This window comes from Phasianus colchicus, chromosome 17 (assembly GCF_987193195.1).
Source record: "Phasianus colchicus chromosome 17, bPhaCol1.hap1.1, whole genome shotgun sequence".
Lineage (NCBI taxonomy): Eukaryota > Metazoa > Chordata > Aves > Galliformes > Phasianidae > Phasianus > Phasianus colchicus.
The window spans coordinates 10982851-10999968 of NC_143452.1; the positions used below are offsets into that span (position 1 = coordinate 10982851).

The following is a 17118-nucleotide window of genomic DNA, read 5'->3' on the forward strand; positions in this document are numbered from 1 at the left end:
GAAGGTCTTTGTCTGCCCAGACACCTAGAAAGACCGGGGCAAGCAGGAAGGTCACGCATCCAGCAAAATTTTGTGCTTGTCTCTTCATCAGAACTTGCTGCCTCAGCCCGAGCACTCTTACCACCTAGATAGAGGAATATCCCATCTACATTCTGGAACCCTTCCCACCTCTTCCCTGTCAACTGCTGAGTACAGCCCCTTGCTGCTGTCACACCCCAAAATCCATTCCTTTGCATGGCTCTGAGGAGCGCCGATCCCACCGCCCCATCGCACCCCAGCTGCTCACTGCTGCAGAGTAGAGCCAGGCAAACAGCTCTTCAAGAACAAAGCTCTTTCCTGAGTGGGTTTGGCTGCCTCGCCTGCAACTAAATATTCAGAGGCACTGTGTGCTAGCCCTTTGATCAGCAATTTATCTCTCCATGCCACAAGTTTCCTGCAGCCTGGCATTTCCTCCCTGTGCTCAGCCCAGCTCCCAGGAGCCTGGGAGACAGGTGTGAGAAATTAGCTATAGGGACTAACGCTCTGACAGGAACCAGCACCAAAAGCAGAGGACAGAGCGTAATGTTTATTACACTTGAAGCAAAGCAAACATGTGGCCTACTTATGTATCTACAGAGAATTAATTGGGGAGCTCCACAAAGCAGCAGATTATAAATTAGAATCATTTTCACCAACTTCAGCCCATTCATCTTATTTCACACCAGGGCTGTCAGCGCTGCAGTGAGCAGCCCTGGACCACTGGCTGCTGCCATGGAGGGTCTGCCAGCAGAGAGCCCCATGGGCAAGGCATGCCTGATCCCACAGGAAGAGGATGGGGTCAAGCCAAGGCGTTTCCTGGAATAGAAAGCAAAGTCAGAGCCTTGAGAATGGCTGTAGAGGTGCTGAGTGCCACAGGTCTCACCTACAGGGCTATGCAGTGCTCTGCACCATTAGCATTAGCTCTGGTTGGACCAAGGCCCAGTAAGTGCTCCAAAGGCACTGCAGGCATTCTGGTCTGGATCCAAAACACCCAGAGCAGCCCCTGACCTCCAGATGGTGACACCTTGCCAGCACATCAGAAAACAAAGGATTAGAATAACTCAGATTTGGCCTATAAATACTTACCGATTCCCAAGGGGACAGCACACAAAATATCACATTGATGCTGGGATCATTTCTCTCCAAAAGGTCACCTGCTGCCTGGCTGGAAGGAGCAGTAAAACAGCCCATGGAGAAGGTTGCACAAGGTCTGAAGATTCACTCCTGAAGGTGCCATTTGGGTCTGGCAAACAGACCACAGCCCCTGATTTTGACTCTCCTGCCCTTTGCAGCAACCAGAGGTGAACAGAATCAAAAGTGAGGTTGGATACTCACAGCATCCACCTGTCCCCAACAAAACCACTTCCATGGAAGGTGCCTGCAGGGCTCTGGTTTCCTCAGGCACCAAATGGTTTCTGCTGGGAGTCTTTTCAATCTGTGTGGTGTCTTCAGTGCAGCCAGGAGCAGCACACAGGAGCAGCACACAGGAGCAGGCTGGGGACAGGGCTATGCAGGTGATGCTCTTCCCAACTACGATTTTCAGCTCTGGGAACACCTGCTTATTTGTAATCAGCCCTTTCCACCAAGCTTCCCAGAAGCAGGATGCCCAGAAGCTGCCAAGGGCTTTGGATCTGCAGTACAAGCCTTGCCACTGCTAACGGGGCCAGACAAGCTCCTTCCCATGGCAGAGACTCACGTTAACCTGTTCTTTTTGCAGCTGCAGCAACTTGCATTGACACACGGGCCACCTGGTTCAGCAGTACCACCGCAGCTTGCACCAGGAAGGCTGTGCAATCAGGGCAGAGCCCACCACGCACCCTGGCCCAGATGCAGAGCTCCTGCTGCAGGGTTCCTCCTGGCTCTGACAGCACGGAGAAGCCCAGGGCCTCATTCTGCTGCCAGGCCCCGTGCCAGAGCTTCACACCCCGTAATCGCTGCTCTCCATGCAGCAGCTGCAGCCCTGCTCTGCGCCTGGCTGCCTGGTAATTTGTATCGTTAAGCGAGAGTTCGTTCAAATGGCATTCCTAATTAGTACAGCAATACTATTAGCATTGCTAACACATTCCAAACGTTTTCATTAACGCATTCTGACACCGTGTAAAAGCGGTGCTGGGGAAGAGCCTGGGGTGAGGAAGCTGGGTGAAAAGGCAGCATCCCTGCCCCAGCACTGCTGGCCCCGATAAACGGCAACCAGCAGAAGCTGAACTGGGTCAGATCTGTGCCACTGCGCGTGCACAAGCACACACACGTGTGTGGCAGGGAATCACAATGACAGAAGTGATCCAGCGAGGGAATTTCAGGACAAAAGAAGGAAACTGGTAGAAGGGAGCTGGTGGGGGCAGGGGCAATAAACCAAAATGTAAGCGGAATAAATTATTTACTGCAAGAAACAATGTGAAGTTACTTACTCTGGCTCTTTGCATCCTAAATGGGATCTACAGCATTTCTCACATCTCCCCAGCGTGCCGAGTGATTTTTTTGTTACAATTGGATGCATGAGGCTGGGGCAATCTTATAAAGGACTCCAGGAGATCGGTTTAGCATTGATCATGTGCTGAATTTAAAGGCTTTTCACATCCATCTGCTGTTGCTCTTCGAGTGATAGGTCAGCTGGGACCTGGGCACTCACTGCGCCCTGCGGCTGGGCTGCTGTAGGAGCCTTCTGTATGAGAAATGCCCCGACTTCACAAACCAGCAGAACAGAATAGAAAAAAATGACTCTTACAGGTCCATATTTACTCAACAGACCTGGAAAAGCCCTCTCTGAAAGGCAGCAATCTCATGGTCTGGTCTGACAGAGGTAGGGACACCTCTGTGCTCTTGGCAAGCAGCTCACAGTTTGGGAAATGGGCATCTCCAAGCTGGGAGGTGCTGGCTGTCCTGAGCCTGTAGCTCTGCCAGCAGCTGATGCACGTACTCTGCATCCCAGGCTTTCAGATGGAACAGAAGGAGTTACAGCAAAGAGCAGCAGAGTAATTGTGAGTTAATACTGTCCCATGTTTTTTATTGCACTCAGAGTATTAAATTGATAGCTTGGTACCAGAGGCCAGAAGTGCCATCTCTCAGCATGATGAAATCTATGAAGCCCATGAACAGGAGAAAACGGTGAGATTTATAAAGGCATCCGTAAAATTAACGTTTGGGTGAGAATGGGAGAGAGCAGAGAGCATGAAATGCAGCAGCAGGCTGTCAAGAACCCCTCTGCACCTACAGAGCTGTCAGTCCAGCAGAGCGTTGCCTGGATGCATCCTCCTGCACTGGTGCTCAGCTGGATGGGGCCCCAGGGCCTCACTACTGCCAGAAGAAGGGCCACTTACCCGGAGCAGCTGACACTGCATTGCACAGCACACACTTCTGCATGCAGACACCGTGGCACGTCCTACCTGTATGCACTCAGCCACGTGCCATACATACTCTGCTGCCTCCAATGTAATGTGCCTCAATGTAAATGGAGGCATTGCCACCACCGCCTGCAGTATGACTGGTTTGCAATTAAAGCAATGAAATGTTTATACAGGAATAAATCTATGTTAATGAGGTGAATTCCATTCCTCCCCTGGCAGAGCAGGAACTCAGGAAAGATGGATATCTGATGTGCACTACGTTTGGGAGCAGGGAGGAAAAGGGGAGAACTCAGGCAGGTGGTGAGTTGTGCTCTGGAGACACCAACAGTTTGATTTCCATCTGGTTTCCCCTACAAGGGGGCTAGCAGGAGAGACCAGAACAGTGCCAGGCTTCCTTGTGCTTGGAGGCTGGTTGAGCTGGTTTATTCTCTGGAAAGTGAACAGCACCTGGCTCAAAGAATTAGGAAGAGAACATGAAATTCAGGCAGCAACGCTACCAAAGATTAAGGACATGCTGCTCCCAGCCCTTCCACCTCAACAGCCTGTTTAAAAAGTCCTTTGCTAGCAGCAGGGGTTATGCAGGAGGAAATCCCCATGCAGGTCATCCTCAACTCTCCTCTGTTCCTCAGAAGCACTGCACTAATCCCTGTTGCCTGCCTACACGGGAAACCACGGAGACACAGAATCCAATTAGCTTGAAACCCAGCTCTGGCTCCCACACAGCATCTTCCTTCTAATAGAGCTGTGAAGCTGCAGAGATAAATGGTGCATTAGGATTCCAGTGGGATATGACATGCAAGGATGGCTCTGGAACTGCAGCAGCAGCCCAGGGAATGAGTGAGACTCCAGTGCACCTCTACCAAGCACCTCTCTGTACCTCTGCATCACACCAGCTCTTCCTCACTTGTCCTGCAGCACCACGTCAGCTGAACCCAGGTGCACACGGTGAAAGCTGAGGACAGAGGCTATGGCCATGCCTGCAGCACTCACTCTCTCCTTTGCACCCACAGTAAATTACCTGCTTTGTAGTTTGCAGCAACAACTTAACAGTATTAATTTATTGTGTCCTGTCTTTAACAAACACCATTATCATATCACCAGCCAGGATTATGCAAATCCGAGGAAAGGAATTATTTCTCTCCCCAAAGTCACCTTGATTTATCAGCTTTAGCCCAAAATGAAACAGAAGTTGTTTTAATAGTTGTTAAACACATGACCACACCCGAGGGGCTGCGAGAGCCCTAGGTGATAAATGCACATCCAGGCCAGGCACAGCTCAGCTGGGTGACCATCAGTATCCACAGGTGACACAAGGACAGCTCTGTGCTGGCTCCCATAATGTCTGCTCCAACATTTTTTTCTTTGCAAGCTTCACAGGTGGCAGAGAAAGATAAAAGGGCAGTGAGCAAACCCAGGTGCAGCACCATGGCTGCAGGTTGGTGCACTGAACAGCCATGCTGCGTGGGTTTGCCTGAAAGCAGCACAGAGCTGTGTACAGACTGATGCTTGTGGCACGTGTGTTTCACACCACAAACAGACAAGCTGCAAGGAGGAATGAGGAGGAATGGCCACTGCAGTCACAGCCCAAGATGTAGGATGCCACACCTCTGCATGGCACAGCAAAGCTCTGGGATCAAGGCTGCTCCTTGTCTCACGAGAAGTCTGTCTCTTTCCTGCTGCACTTTGAGACTGGTTTCTCCCCCAGCTCCTCACCACTAGTCCTCCTTTCCAGTTGTATCTGATGTCTTCTCATCATTCCAAGCCTCCTCGCATGCTGCCCTATATCAGGCTCTGCCTCTGCTATCCTTGCAGGGTTGGAAGGAAGCTTGGGAAGGGTCTGCATCCTGGCCTTGGGAGTCCCATGGATGAAGCCCTCTCAGTGCAGCCAGCCCTGCCCACAGCCCACAGCAGCACCATCCCTCTCCACAGACATGAACGCCTTGCAGGCAGACACTGCTGTGCTGAGCGTAGGGACAAGGGAGACCAGAGCCAGGAAAACAAGTGCAAAGCTACAGCACAGGAGGGATGCAATGGCAGAGACAGAAACAGGGAAGGCAATTCAATTTTCAGAGGCTGTCCCACCAATTCAGCACAGAGATGATAAGAAACCCATTTCCAGCGATAGGCACCCTAATCCCCAGCCATCCTGCATTTCCATTTCTGAGAGGCACCGTTTCCAACAGGGAGGCATTTTCCCATCTAGGTTTGCTAGAAGGGACAGTGCTGGATTAAATACCAATTTTCCCAGCACTATTTAACTCCTTCTGCACCCACTCTTGCCATTTGTGTGAGCAGTGGATGTACGTGGCCGTGGGACAGCTGCTGCAGTCTGCTGCAACAGACACTGGGTGCCTCTCATGGGCTTCTGCCAGAGAACTGCAGCCTGCAGAGACAGAGCAAAGGGTGAGCAGCGCAGCTTAGGTCAATTTATTACTGTTCAAGGTATGGTTCTCAGACAGAACTGTGGGACAGGAGTCCTGTAGTGAAGCCTACGAAGGCCTTGCTTCCCCCATGGAGCAGGACTGCTCCTCACCACCTGAGATCCACTAGGCTGCTGCACTCCTGAAATGCCAGCATGGTTTATCCCCAGGTGCTTGCAGCCAACCCTCTGTGCTTCCATCACACAGCCCAGTGCTCTCCCTCTGCAGAGACTCTCTGCTTTCCCTTCTTTCCTTACATCAGGGCTCCTACCCACAATCTAAATCAGTCCCTCACTGTACTGTTATTTACTGGATCAGAAATGACGAATGGCAACAGAAAGGGGCTGGGCCCAGTGCACAGGGAGTGCTGATGCAGCAGTAGCCAAGGAAGCTGTGTGCTAGGGGGAGAGACCCACAGCTGGCAATGCGTGGGGCTAAGGGAACAGCCAAGGACCAAATCCCTCTCACACCTTCACCATTCAGAGTGAAATTTTTAGCAGAAGCTTCTGTAAGAAACATCCACGTGACTCAGAATAGAGACGAGCTCTGTGTGAGCTGTGCCTGTTCTCTGTGCTCCTGAGAAGCACACAGCTACGCTCCCCATGGAGCCCTGGCTGGTGCCACTGCAGATTTAAGGCACAAGAAACAAACACCAAAAATGCTTCAGCCTTGGGGGAAGAGGAGCACCTGCTGGAAAGACAGAGTAAACAGAAGCATTACCACTCCTCCCCCTCGTAATCTCCCAGCTGTGGAGAGTTTGATCTGCATTCAGCAGTAATCTAAAGCAGGCTCTTTAGCACAGGTGTCCATTACTGCCTGTTAATGTAAGCAGCTCTGACAAAGCAATCACCCAGTCCTGCAAAGCTGAGAAGTTTAAGAGCAATTAAGATAGCAGGGATATATATGCTAGAGGGGGTCTTGTAGGACAGTTCTGTGCCCCACCAAAGCCCTTTCAGCACTGGACAGAATGAGTTCTTGCACTCTAGCTGTAACCCAACTGCATCTCTCACCATTCTCATCCCTCATTTTCTGTGTCCTTTTCTGGTCAGATGCCTTCCCCTCCTCTTCTCTGCTTAAAGTCTCCCTTTGCTTGCTTTTCCATGGAAGATGTGGCAGTAGGGAAGGCAGCTAAACCAAGGGTCAAGTATCAATGATGGAAAAAAAACAGTATATGCAATTCCCAGCAAAAACTCACTGTTCTTTGTTCTCTTATCCTCCAGGACCTGCCAACCTGGTGGGACAATCCCTTGGAAGAACCTCAATGGCAGTGAGACTGACCCACCTGGGCTAATATCAAGTAGAGGGGAAATCAGCCATTCATGGACCACAGAGTCCTCTTCTGCTCTACACAGAGCACTCTGTCTCCTGCACATGCTATTAGTGGGGAAAGCAGAGATGTGGATGGTTGTGGTGAGTGGGATGGCGCTGACGATCCGTTCTGGTGCCCACATTTGTAAAGGGATTTTGAAAAAAAAAAAAAAATGTAGGATGTACAGAAGAATGACAAATGTGATTTGGAGGCTGGAGAAAACACTTGCCAGAGACAGAATGAAAGAGTTCAGTCTGTTATCTCACCAAAAAGGGAGCCTGAGAGGTGATTTGATTGTAAGCACTTCACAGAGAGAAAATACTTGGTGTGAAAGAGCTCTTTAACTCTGTGAAGAAAAGAGGCTGGAGCTTGTAGTCAAGCAAGTGCAAACAGGAAACACGGCACTGGGCCACGCTACCAGGGAAGTGCCATCTGCTCTGCCTCCTAGCATCCTCCATCCTGTCATGGAAAATACATCAGCTGAGAGATACCGAGTTCATTACAGGCTAAAGAAGATAATGGCATTTCTCACTCGGAGTCACACAGGGACCCTGGATAACTGAACAGTTCTTCAGGCCTTAAAATCTATGAAGCTGGCAGCACGAGGTACTGCAGCACTGTGTGAAGAGGCACTCCACCATCTGCAGGGAGCTCTGTGAGCCACTGGTCTCACCTGCCACCTGGGGATGGACCCAGCATCAACGCCTACCTCTGCCCAAACCCACAACGGACAGCACTACTACTAGGATGGCTACTGGGATGGCCAGGGTCACCCCTGGGGGGAGCAAGGCTTCCCTTCTGAGGCTGGTGCAAGGACAGGTAACAAGAATATCCCTCCATGCCCTCCCCCCACACATGCTCCTTTCTCATCACACTGTTCCTATCACCCACACCAAAGCCCATCAGATGCAGTGCAGAACTGCCTCCCCTCCCTGAGCCAACAGCAGGGGAGTGCAGCTGTGGGCTCTGATAAGAGTGTTAACAGGAAGGGCGAGGCTGCCGAACATCAAAGAATGCAGATGTAGGGAAGAATGAGAGCTTCTAGGGGAATCCTGCAGGCTGCACCCTGCACAGGTAGGCGGTCAGATGCTGAGGAGCACTGGCAGATTGAGGACAGATGCCTGCAGGGAAACTGGGGAGGATGTTAGCAGTGCACTTGTGTCAAGGAAGCCAAAGACCTGTCCCAGGCAAAAGCTGTGCTGGGTTTGCAGTTTTCTCTCGCAAGAAACAACTTTGGAGGACAGTGCTGGGCAGAAGGAGCATCCATCTCCATACAACATGCAGAGGACAAGAAAAAGTTGAGGATCTGCATGCTTTTGAGAACTGGGAGTAGACCCTGCCTGCAGAGCTTAATAGCAAGGCCAACCTGCACCTGTCCCAGAATCTGGACAACTGTCAGCCATGCCAGCACAGTGACAGCAGCATACCATGCCCAGCCCTCCTCTTTCAGGCCTGACTCCAATGTCACTGTCCCTGTCTTAACAGTTTTGCAAGTCAAGTCCTCCAAAACCACATAGTTTTTAAACTCACACTAGCAAAGGGAATATCCCTGTGGTATCTGTGCCACAACAGCAGCCTGAAATACCTATCAGGGCAGCCTAGGGCTCTGTCCAAGTGCCTCTAGGATTACCCCTGGCTCTCCAGTTCCTCTTACGAACTGGGCATCTCGGGAAACAAGACATTAAACATGAGCCAGCAGCATGCACTGGCATCTTCATTGCTAGCTACACAGCAGGTGATAGGTCAGGGGAAGTGATGATCCATCTGTACCCACATTTTATAAACCCCATGAAGAATACTGCATCTAACTTCCCCCCAGTACAGGAAAAGACTCAGACAAATTGAAGTGAGTTCAGTAGAGAACCAGCAAGGTATTCAGGGATTGGAATATCTGCTCTGGAAGGAAAAGCACAGGGAGCCAGGTTTGTTCAGCCTGGGGAAGAGATGGCTTTGGGGGTCCTCAATGCAATCAGTACCCACACAGAGGCTACCTGAGAAAACAGAACCAGGCTCTTGGCAGCGGTGCCTGGTGAGAGTCCAAGAAGTTTCTGCTTGGCTTGGGCTGATCCAGCTCATCTCACAGATGGAGAATGCAAGGCTGCAATACCCAGCACCAACTCCAACACCTCCACAGATTGTTCCACCGAAAACTTTCAACATTTGAAAACAAAGGAGCAGCTCTGCACCAACTTCCACACTGATCACATCCACCAGGCAGGTGGGTCTGCCTCACACAGGAGATGCTGAAACATGACATGAGAAGAATTACTAGGCTGAGATCAGGAGAATGGCTCTTGGCACATTCATGAGGATGCCACCAATTAGTGCAATTACAGGCCTTGGCTACATCTTCCTGCTTGTGATTTTCATTAACAGTCGCACGGTCAATTCTGCTACTTTTCACTGGGCAAGTTGCCACAAGGCAGCAGCAGCTCTGCTCCCAACAGGGTCCTGAGCAGGGCAGGCACTCAGAAACCCCTCCCTGCTCCTGCCAGAAAGAAGACCACCCGGGGAAGGGAAACAAAAGCCATCACCACTTTCTTAACTCCCAGACAGCCCTGTTTTGGCTACATCACCTTTCCTAATGCAAAGCAAGACAAACAATTCTGCCCATGAGGCCATTCCCAACCTACCTCTCAGGTAAGCGTGACTGCATGAAGAGGTGTCATTTCCATGCACGGGGTGCAGGCTAGGAGCAAAGGTTCTTCACCACCCTTGGAGTGCAGAGACTTAAGGCTGTGAACATCAAAACTTCAACACCACAGCGCTGAAAGGGAGAGCCTTGGTGCTGAAGCAGGGGCAAGAATTTGCCATGGCAAAAATCACAAATGCACGTGAGCCCTGACAGTAAGCTTGCTGATGAGACCTTGTTTTCTGGGCAGAAAACTGGAGAGTGCAGAAGGGTTTGCAGGGATGATTCCTCCTTGCCCTCGGGGTGTTTGCTGCGTTGAAATACCAGCAGGAAGGCAAGCAGCTGTTGCTCAAGTAAAGAGACCTCCTGGGGGGAGGCAGGGAGCAAAAGTCAGCGTCCATGTAAACACCTGGCCTTACGGGCAAGGACAGAGCTTGTGGAAGGAGTGCAGCACCTCTGAAATTCATTCAGCTTCGCTTCCATTTGTTAATTAGTTCAAACATCATCGATATTCAATCACAGCCCTCTATTTCCTGTGCCTGGCTGTGTGTCAGTGTGTGCAGACCTGCACAGACCTCCCCAGCAGGAACACGTGTGCACGTTCTCCCCACCGAAGGTGCTGGCATACCCACGCTGCCACACACACAGCTCTCCTCAGCACTGCAGTGCTCACGTGTCCAACCTTCACATTCTCCCATCGGGAAAGAGAGGCGAACCAAACTGTGCCACACAGTGACCTCCCATCCTCTTAAGCAGCTCCTGACTCAGGGCTGGTGAGAGAAGGGTCTGCACGACCACCTCACTCCTCTCGCTGCATCTACCCAGCAACAGCTTCAGTGACAACAGGAGACCCTGACAATCTCTGTTCCAAAAGGTATTAGCAGCACATATAAATGTCAGTGGTCTTTTGTCACCAAGTTGTATCTAGGTCAGAAATGCAAAATGTTGGACACCAGGCTGCAGGGCATCAACCCCTTCACCTTAAAGAAGAAACTCTGGAAGCAACAGACTACAGAGCCCTACAGCTCCCAAGAACCTGCACAGGCACAATTAAATTTTATCTTTCAGCACCATATGGGATGCAGATCTTCGTGAACAAAGTCACCTTACCTCAGATTTGCAGGGACCTGAAATCCCAGCCCAAGAGCTATGCAGTAAAAAGAAGCCAAGAGTAGAAAGTTCCAAGGAAAGTGAAAAGTGAAAGGCAAACAGCAGCTGCAACACTGCTAGCAGCCCACGTGCAGAAAGCATCATTGCCCCCAGCATGTAAAAACAGCATTCAGTGCTTCACAAAAGATGATGGTGCTTACACCTCTTGGTAGGGCAAACAGGTGAACCACAGTGGAAGCATCAGGAGCCCTTACTATTGGAAAATCCAGCCAGAGACAGAACAAACCATTCCCACTTCAGGACGTGCCCCACTTGGCACACAGGATCCCCTAGGGTGCTGCTGGGCCACCAGCACTGCTTCAGGAGTTTTACATGAGGTAGCTGCTCCACCTGCTGTCTGCTCTAAAGCAAGACACCAGGGTCCTTTGGAACACGATGAAAAATGATCAGCATTAACAAAAGTTTTCCTCAGAACAGCGTTTTTTTTTTTTTTCCCAGATATGCTCCTGATTAAAGACACCAAGAAAGGCTTCCTGTCTCAAAGCTACCGAGGAGCAACCAGTCAAGACGCTTCAGGTTCTCAGAATATGAGAAATTCACTTAAATGCTCAGCTCCTCTCAAGAGAAAGCCTGCATCGCTAAACCCTTGGGAAGTGTCTCAAAGTCATTCCCACCTCAAAACTTGACAAGCTCACACAGCAAACAGAACTGCCAGAGAGGTGAAAATTCTGCCAGGCAAAGAAAATAAAGAGCTGCTGCCCAACCCCAGCTCAGGCTCAGCATAAAGGAAGTAGATACGCCTTAAATTCTGCACTATTCCACTTCCCCAGACAAAATTTCAGCTCTCACTGACCCAAACCAATGGGGCAGAGATAAGGTTCCAACAGTGAAACAAAATACAACGTGTTCTTAGGATATAGGGTCTTGCTGGCACATCAAGGTAGACAAATCCTCCTCAGCTGGCAGGTAGGACCCCTAATCCTAGAGGTCAAGCAACCCGCTGATGAGCAAGTATTTGTCCAAATCAATTGGGCATGCAGTAGAAAGGACACTGCGGGTCTAAGAGAAAGTTCAAAAGAGAAATGATCTCTGCTTGCTGAAGCACAGCTACATAATATACAGACAGTAGGGAATCAGAAAACTAGTTTATTGAAAATAAAAACCGAACCACCAAAACCAACCAACCAAACATAAAAAATACTCACATACTTTCTGAAAAGCTTACTGCTCAAGTAGATGCACCCTCTCCCCCCTTGGCTGTAGGGCCAGCAGGACTCCCTGCACCCTCGTTCTTTCTCTGCCCAACATAATTTGGCTGAATTTAATTGGTCCCAAATACCAGCAGACAGGGAAGTACTCCTCTCTTACATACACACATGAAGGTCACCAGGCACAAAGGCCCTTTCTCACTGGGACAAGTCTTGGGAATTACATGCAATTATCTGCTCCCACAAAGACAGGAGCTCCCATTTGCCAGAACCACAAAACAAGCACAGGAAGATGCACCTACCTTCCTCTTTGCAGCTAAAGCCTAAACACCACTAAAACCATCCTGGAACCACTCAGCCTGCAGTCCAGACATGTCCATACTCGATCCGCAGCTCATGGTCTACAATCTCAATATAAAGCCTTCAGGATTCCCTAGAAAGTTTTCTATAGCATTTCCCAGTCTCACCATTTACGTCTGCTGAACTGGGATTCATCTTCCAAGTTTGCTCTCCAGCAAAGGGTATTCCTTGTTTTCTGTGCAGCATCTATGGATTCATGCTGCAGTACAACAGCAGGACTCTCTCTGGACCCTCGTTCCCCTTAGCAAAGTCAAAGACAGAGAATCGTGGACCTTCTTCCTAGGCAGTTGTCAGACAGACCTGGTAAGTACAGAGCAGGGGACTCTGCTTCACGTTCATTCTGTGTTATTGTAGGGTTCCAACATCTTCCTCCTCCCCATGTTCAGCGTGGTGCAGCAGCAGCTCCAGGTCAGGCTCAGAGTATGTCTCTTTGTGTAGATTCAGTGTTTTCTCACCTGCGTGCAGACAGCTCATTTACTACAAGCCAACTCAACCCTGCTGCTGGCAAGCAGCTGGAATCAGGTGCAGCTCCTGGTGAAACTGCAAGAACGCCTACAGAGAAACACAAAGGTATTTAAAACAGAATCACCTCTGGAATTTACGGATTTGAGAATGACATGAAGGGAGATTCCTGACAGACAGACAGCAAAGCCAAGCCAGTTCAAGAGACTGAGGCGGTCTCCCAGCAAGTGTGTGGCAAGGAATAAAACACAGATTTCCTGTGAAAAGAAAAAAACACGACAAGTGGCAGCACAGGACCTGATGTGATGTGAGTAAGTTATTTTGCAGCTCAAGCCTAAATCAAGACGTCAGGCTGCTGATTTCTACCAAGTGTTCTTCCATGTGTAGAAAGGTCTAAAAACAGATTCCAGAATCAGAACAACCCATCAAACTGGGACTGGGGATTTTACATCCCCTGACTGAACCACTCATCTAATCTGGAAGTTACAGGATTACTACATAGTTGAGTTTCACATATCACCAACTAGCTCAGAAGTACGTGCACTGTACTCGTCAAGGAAGAACAGAACATGCCAAGCCAGGTTGAGTTACCTCTAACCAGAAGTTTATTCTTATCCAGGTCTGATGCAAGAAAGCGTTCTACTTAACTCTCCTCCCTCCCACACCATCATCACTCATGAGGCCCACATGTTCTAGTTTCTCCCAGATCCCACCAAACTTTGGACCTTAACAGTATTTAATTCCTCTGTCATTTGTTGTCAGAGCAGCAGGGACCACAAGCCCTCACTGCAGAGCCAGCAAATCAAAGCATCAAGCTCCTGTGGCAGGAGAATAAAAATCATAGGAGATGACTTCTGAAGCTGTAAGGAAGTTCCCACCACATTAGGCTCATTAGGGGTGACGCAGTACTTGCCCTTTAGTATTAGAACAGGAACCATGCCTTACCTTAAAAATACCAGCAATAGAAAGGGTGAGGCTAGATGTTCTGGAAACCAAGAGGAACTCAGAAAAGCCTAGACCAAAGGCAAGAATTCCACCCAACAACAGCTTTCCTACCATACAGAACGTCACTCCTGCTTCATGGAAATGGAAGAGCCTCTCTGATATGGACAAAGGTAGGCCTAGGAACAAGAAAGTGAGTAGCAGAGAACCCTTCCCAAACCCCAGGACCTCCCCACAAGACTCAGTTAAGCTGCTCACATTCCAGTATTCCCCTTATTTCCACAAGTGTGGCAAGCTACAATTCTTATGTGCTCTGTGATATTCAGTTATATCTTGGTCCTCGTAACTGCAGGACTGCTTTGTGAAGTTCACAGACAGCACTTCTCTACATGAATATCTTGAATCAGCTAAGCAAACTCCCAACCGCTCTATTAAGCTACCCCTGCTTTTCTTAATTAACTCACGCACCCTCAAACACTGCAAACAGAGGGAAGAGCACCAGGAACATGAGTGGCTGCAGGTGAAACATGATATCAATGGGGTTCTGGAGCCCTGCAAGAAGAGAATCAATAATGGATCAGGTAACAACAAGCTAATAAGTTCCTCGAGCTATTAGCACTACGTGTAGATGTAAATCTTTGCAATGCCCAGGCTGATGCTGCTGCAGAGGCCAAACTATCCTTATTACCCACCAACAGATGATCCCCATCCCAGGTTTCAAACGCTGTCCCTCACACAAGAGGTTTTGTTTCTGCAGTAAGTTACAACCTCCTTATTCCCCACCCTTCGCCAGCACCACCTCCCAGTCCCTGCTCTTTACATACCCAGTTCAGCCTTCTGCATGAGGATCTGTGTGAGAGTCCAGCGAACGCCTCCAAGGAAAGAGGCACAGAGCACCAGCATGAACCCCTGCGTGTTGAACTGCGTGGACTTGTAGGTGAACATGAAGAGCCCCCCAGCGATGAGCACAACCACCAGCACCAATGCCACCCTCTGGGTGAGAGCAAACACAAAATCACTACAAAGCCTCCTAGGGCTGAACAGGTAGTTAACTCTTTCAGTCATCCACATAATAGCATTCTAGCATTCCTCCACTGATTACATTTCTTATGTGTGTATTTCATGCCTCCCTGTGCCTGAGTTTCAGCCTCCTCAAAGCACTGCGCTGACCCCTTACCATTTCCTCCAGCTTGAAGAGCAGTGAAAACAGCAGGATGAAGAGAATGGCAGAGGATTTGGTCATCGTGTAGCTGTAAGGACCAAAATACATTATCATAATCTTCCAATGCTGTCCTTCCCAGCGAAGTACTATTGAGAAGGAGATCAGTGTCATGCAGCTGCCAGGCAGCCCAACACAGCCTCTGCATCCCAACCCCACCGGGCCACATGCAGCTCCAGATGCTGACCCCAATGCAGCACTTTCCAAATCCCACCAGAGGACTCCCAGGGAAGATAAAATTTGTACTCACAGGGAGACAGTGACATACAGGAAGCTCCAGTTACTCAGCCCAATATCCAAGGAAGTTGACAAAGCTGAAGAATCAAAGAAAACATCCCGAAGTTAACTGTCTTCCACCCCACAAAAGAAATCTCTGCTAACTGACCACAAACAGAGCAGAGCCAGAAAAAAAAAAAAAAAGGTTCTTTTCTCACTAATTTTTCAATACCAGCACACCTGGATACGCTCAGCTTTGTTTCTATCCTGTTCCCTGTGACTCAAGTTGGAGCCAAAGACCAAGTTCCAACCAGAGAAAGTTGCTAATGTAACAGAAACATTGGGCTCAGAAGAAGACTGGGAGGAGCAGCTTGTTTACCAGAGGGCCATGCAGCCATCCAGAGGATCTTGACAGGCTGGGGAGGTTTGCTGACAAAAACCTCGTGAAGTTTAGCAAGGATGAGGGCAGGGAGCTGCACATGGGAAGGAACAACTCCAGGCACAGTACGTACAGCAAAAGGCTGAGATTTTCAGGGAAGGTCATAGAACAGCTATTCTTAAAAAGCATTTCCAGGCACGTGAAGGAGAAGAAAGTGATGAGTAGCAGTCAGCAGGGATTCAGCAAGGGGAAATCCTGCTTGTCCAATCTGATAAGCTTCCATAATGAAATCACTGTCCTGATGGATGTGAGGGGAGCAGTGGATACTGTATTCCTAGACTTCTGACTCCCAGAAAACACTCTTAATTACGGGCTGGATGGACAGTCAGCTGTATCAAAATCTGACTGAACAGCACAGCCCAAAGGGCAGCAGTAAGTGGTACAGCGTGGCTGGGGGGCAGTAATGAACAGGATACCCCAGGTGTCAATACTGACAGGGCTGGATGCAGTAACTTCATTAAAGATTTGGATGGTGGGGCAAAGCGCACCCTCAGTAAATCCACGTGAACCCAGGGGGAGCTGCTGATCACCAGAGGGCCAGGCAGTCACCCAGAGGGATCCTGACAGGCCAGAGAGCTTTGCTCACAAAAACCTGACACAGTTCAGGATAGGGGCAGGTAATCACACTTGGGAAGGCACAACCCCAGGCAGTGATGCTGGGCTGCCCAGGTGGAGGGCGGCTTTCCAGAAGAGGACCTTAGAGACCCACGTGCCCCCCTCGCTGCTAAGGATCCATCCCTGGGCCACGTGTCACCAGCAGGTCAACAGAAGTGATCCTCGCCCTCTACTCAGCACCGGCGGGCCGCAGCCCGACACCGGACCCCGGGTACAAGGGAAACACACGGCAGGAGCACAGCGCAGACCCGCACACGGATCCACGGGGAGAGGCCAGGGCTGGGTCTGCCCGGCGGAGGCTCGGGGAGGCGCCATCGACGTCTAAGCACCTCCCCGGCCGGGGAGCCGCCGTCAGCCCGCACGCGACGCAACCACGGCCGAAGCCGCGGGCAGCCCGCGCCGCCCCATCCCCGCCCGTACCTGCGGGCGCGGCCCGGCGGAGCCACTCGGCCCAGGACAGCGTCGGCGGCGGCCGCCCGGAGCGGCAGCGCAACGCGGCGCGGCACAGCGCCGACAGCGCGAAGATGAGCAGGAGGTGCAGCAGCGTGGCGAGCAGCGGGAACGGGAAGCTCTGCGGGAGCGACAGCCGCCGTCACCGCCGCCGCCCGCCCGCCCGCCGCCCCTCCGCCCGCCGCCCCGCACCTTCATCAGCCACTTGTTGTAGAAGGTGATGCCGATGGAGAAGCCGTAGTAGAGCAGCACCAGCGCCGCCACGAGCGCCGCCCGGCCCAGCGCCGCCGCGCCCGTCCCCATGCGCCCGCCCGGGGCCCCGCGGAGCGCCGCGAGGAGCAGCGCCGGGCCGAGCCGGTGACGACGCGGCGGAA

At 50.7% G+C, this 17118-nt stretch overlaps 1 protein-coding gene across 2 annotated transcripts; it reads right to left on the minus strand.

The window, feature by feature from the left end:
• Positions 1-11963: 11963 nt before the first annotated feature.
• Positions 11964-17091, minus strand: SLC35H1 (solute carrier family 35 member H1). 2 transcript variants are annotated; one of them, XM_031587888.2, is made up of 9 exons: positions 16937-17091; positions 16715-16865; positions 15275-15338; positions 14983-15055; positions 14630-14798; positions 14274-14357; positions 13809-13984; positions 12991-13120; positions 11964-12856 (listed from the first exon to the last, which is right to left on the minus strand). In XM_031587888.2, the coding sequence occupies exons 1-9, from the start codon at positions 17045-17047 to the stop codon at positions 12747-12749; spliced, it is 1068 nt and encodes a 355-aa protein (XP_031443748.2). In that variant the 5' UTR covers positions 17048-17091; the 3' UTR covers positions 11964-12746. The 2 variants fall into 2 exon arrangements, with proteins under 2 accessions (XP_031443748.2, XP_031443755.2); XM_031587895.2 differs by having other exon boundaries at positions 13920-13984; positions 16937-17090.
• Positions 17092-17118: the final 27 nt, after the last annotated feature.

Coding starts and splice junctions, on each gene's coding strand:
- SLC35H1 (XM_031587888.2), bottom strand. CDS start 17,047: ATGGGGACGGGCGCGGCGGCGCTGGGCCGGGCGGCGCTCGTGGCGGCG. Junction 16,866..16,936: donor ACAACAAGTGGCTGATGAAG/GTGCGGGGCGGC, acceptor TCGCTCCCGCAG/AGCTTCCCGTTCCCGCTGCT. Junction 15,339..16,714: donor CCGCCGGGCCGCGCCCGCAG/GTACGGGCGGGG, acceptor TTGATTCTTCAG/CTTTGTCAACTTCCTTGGAT.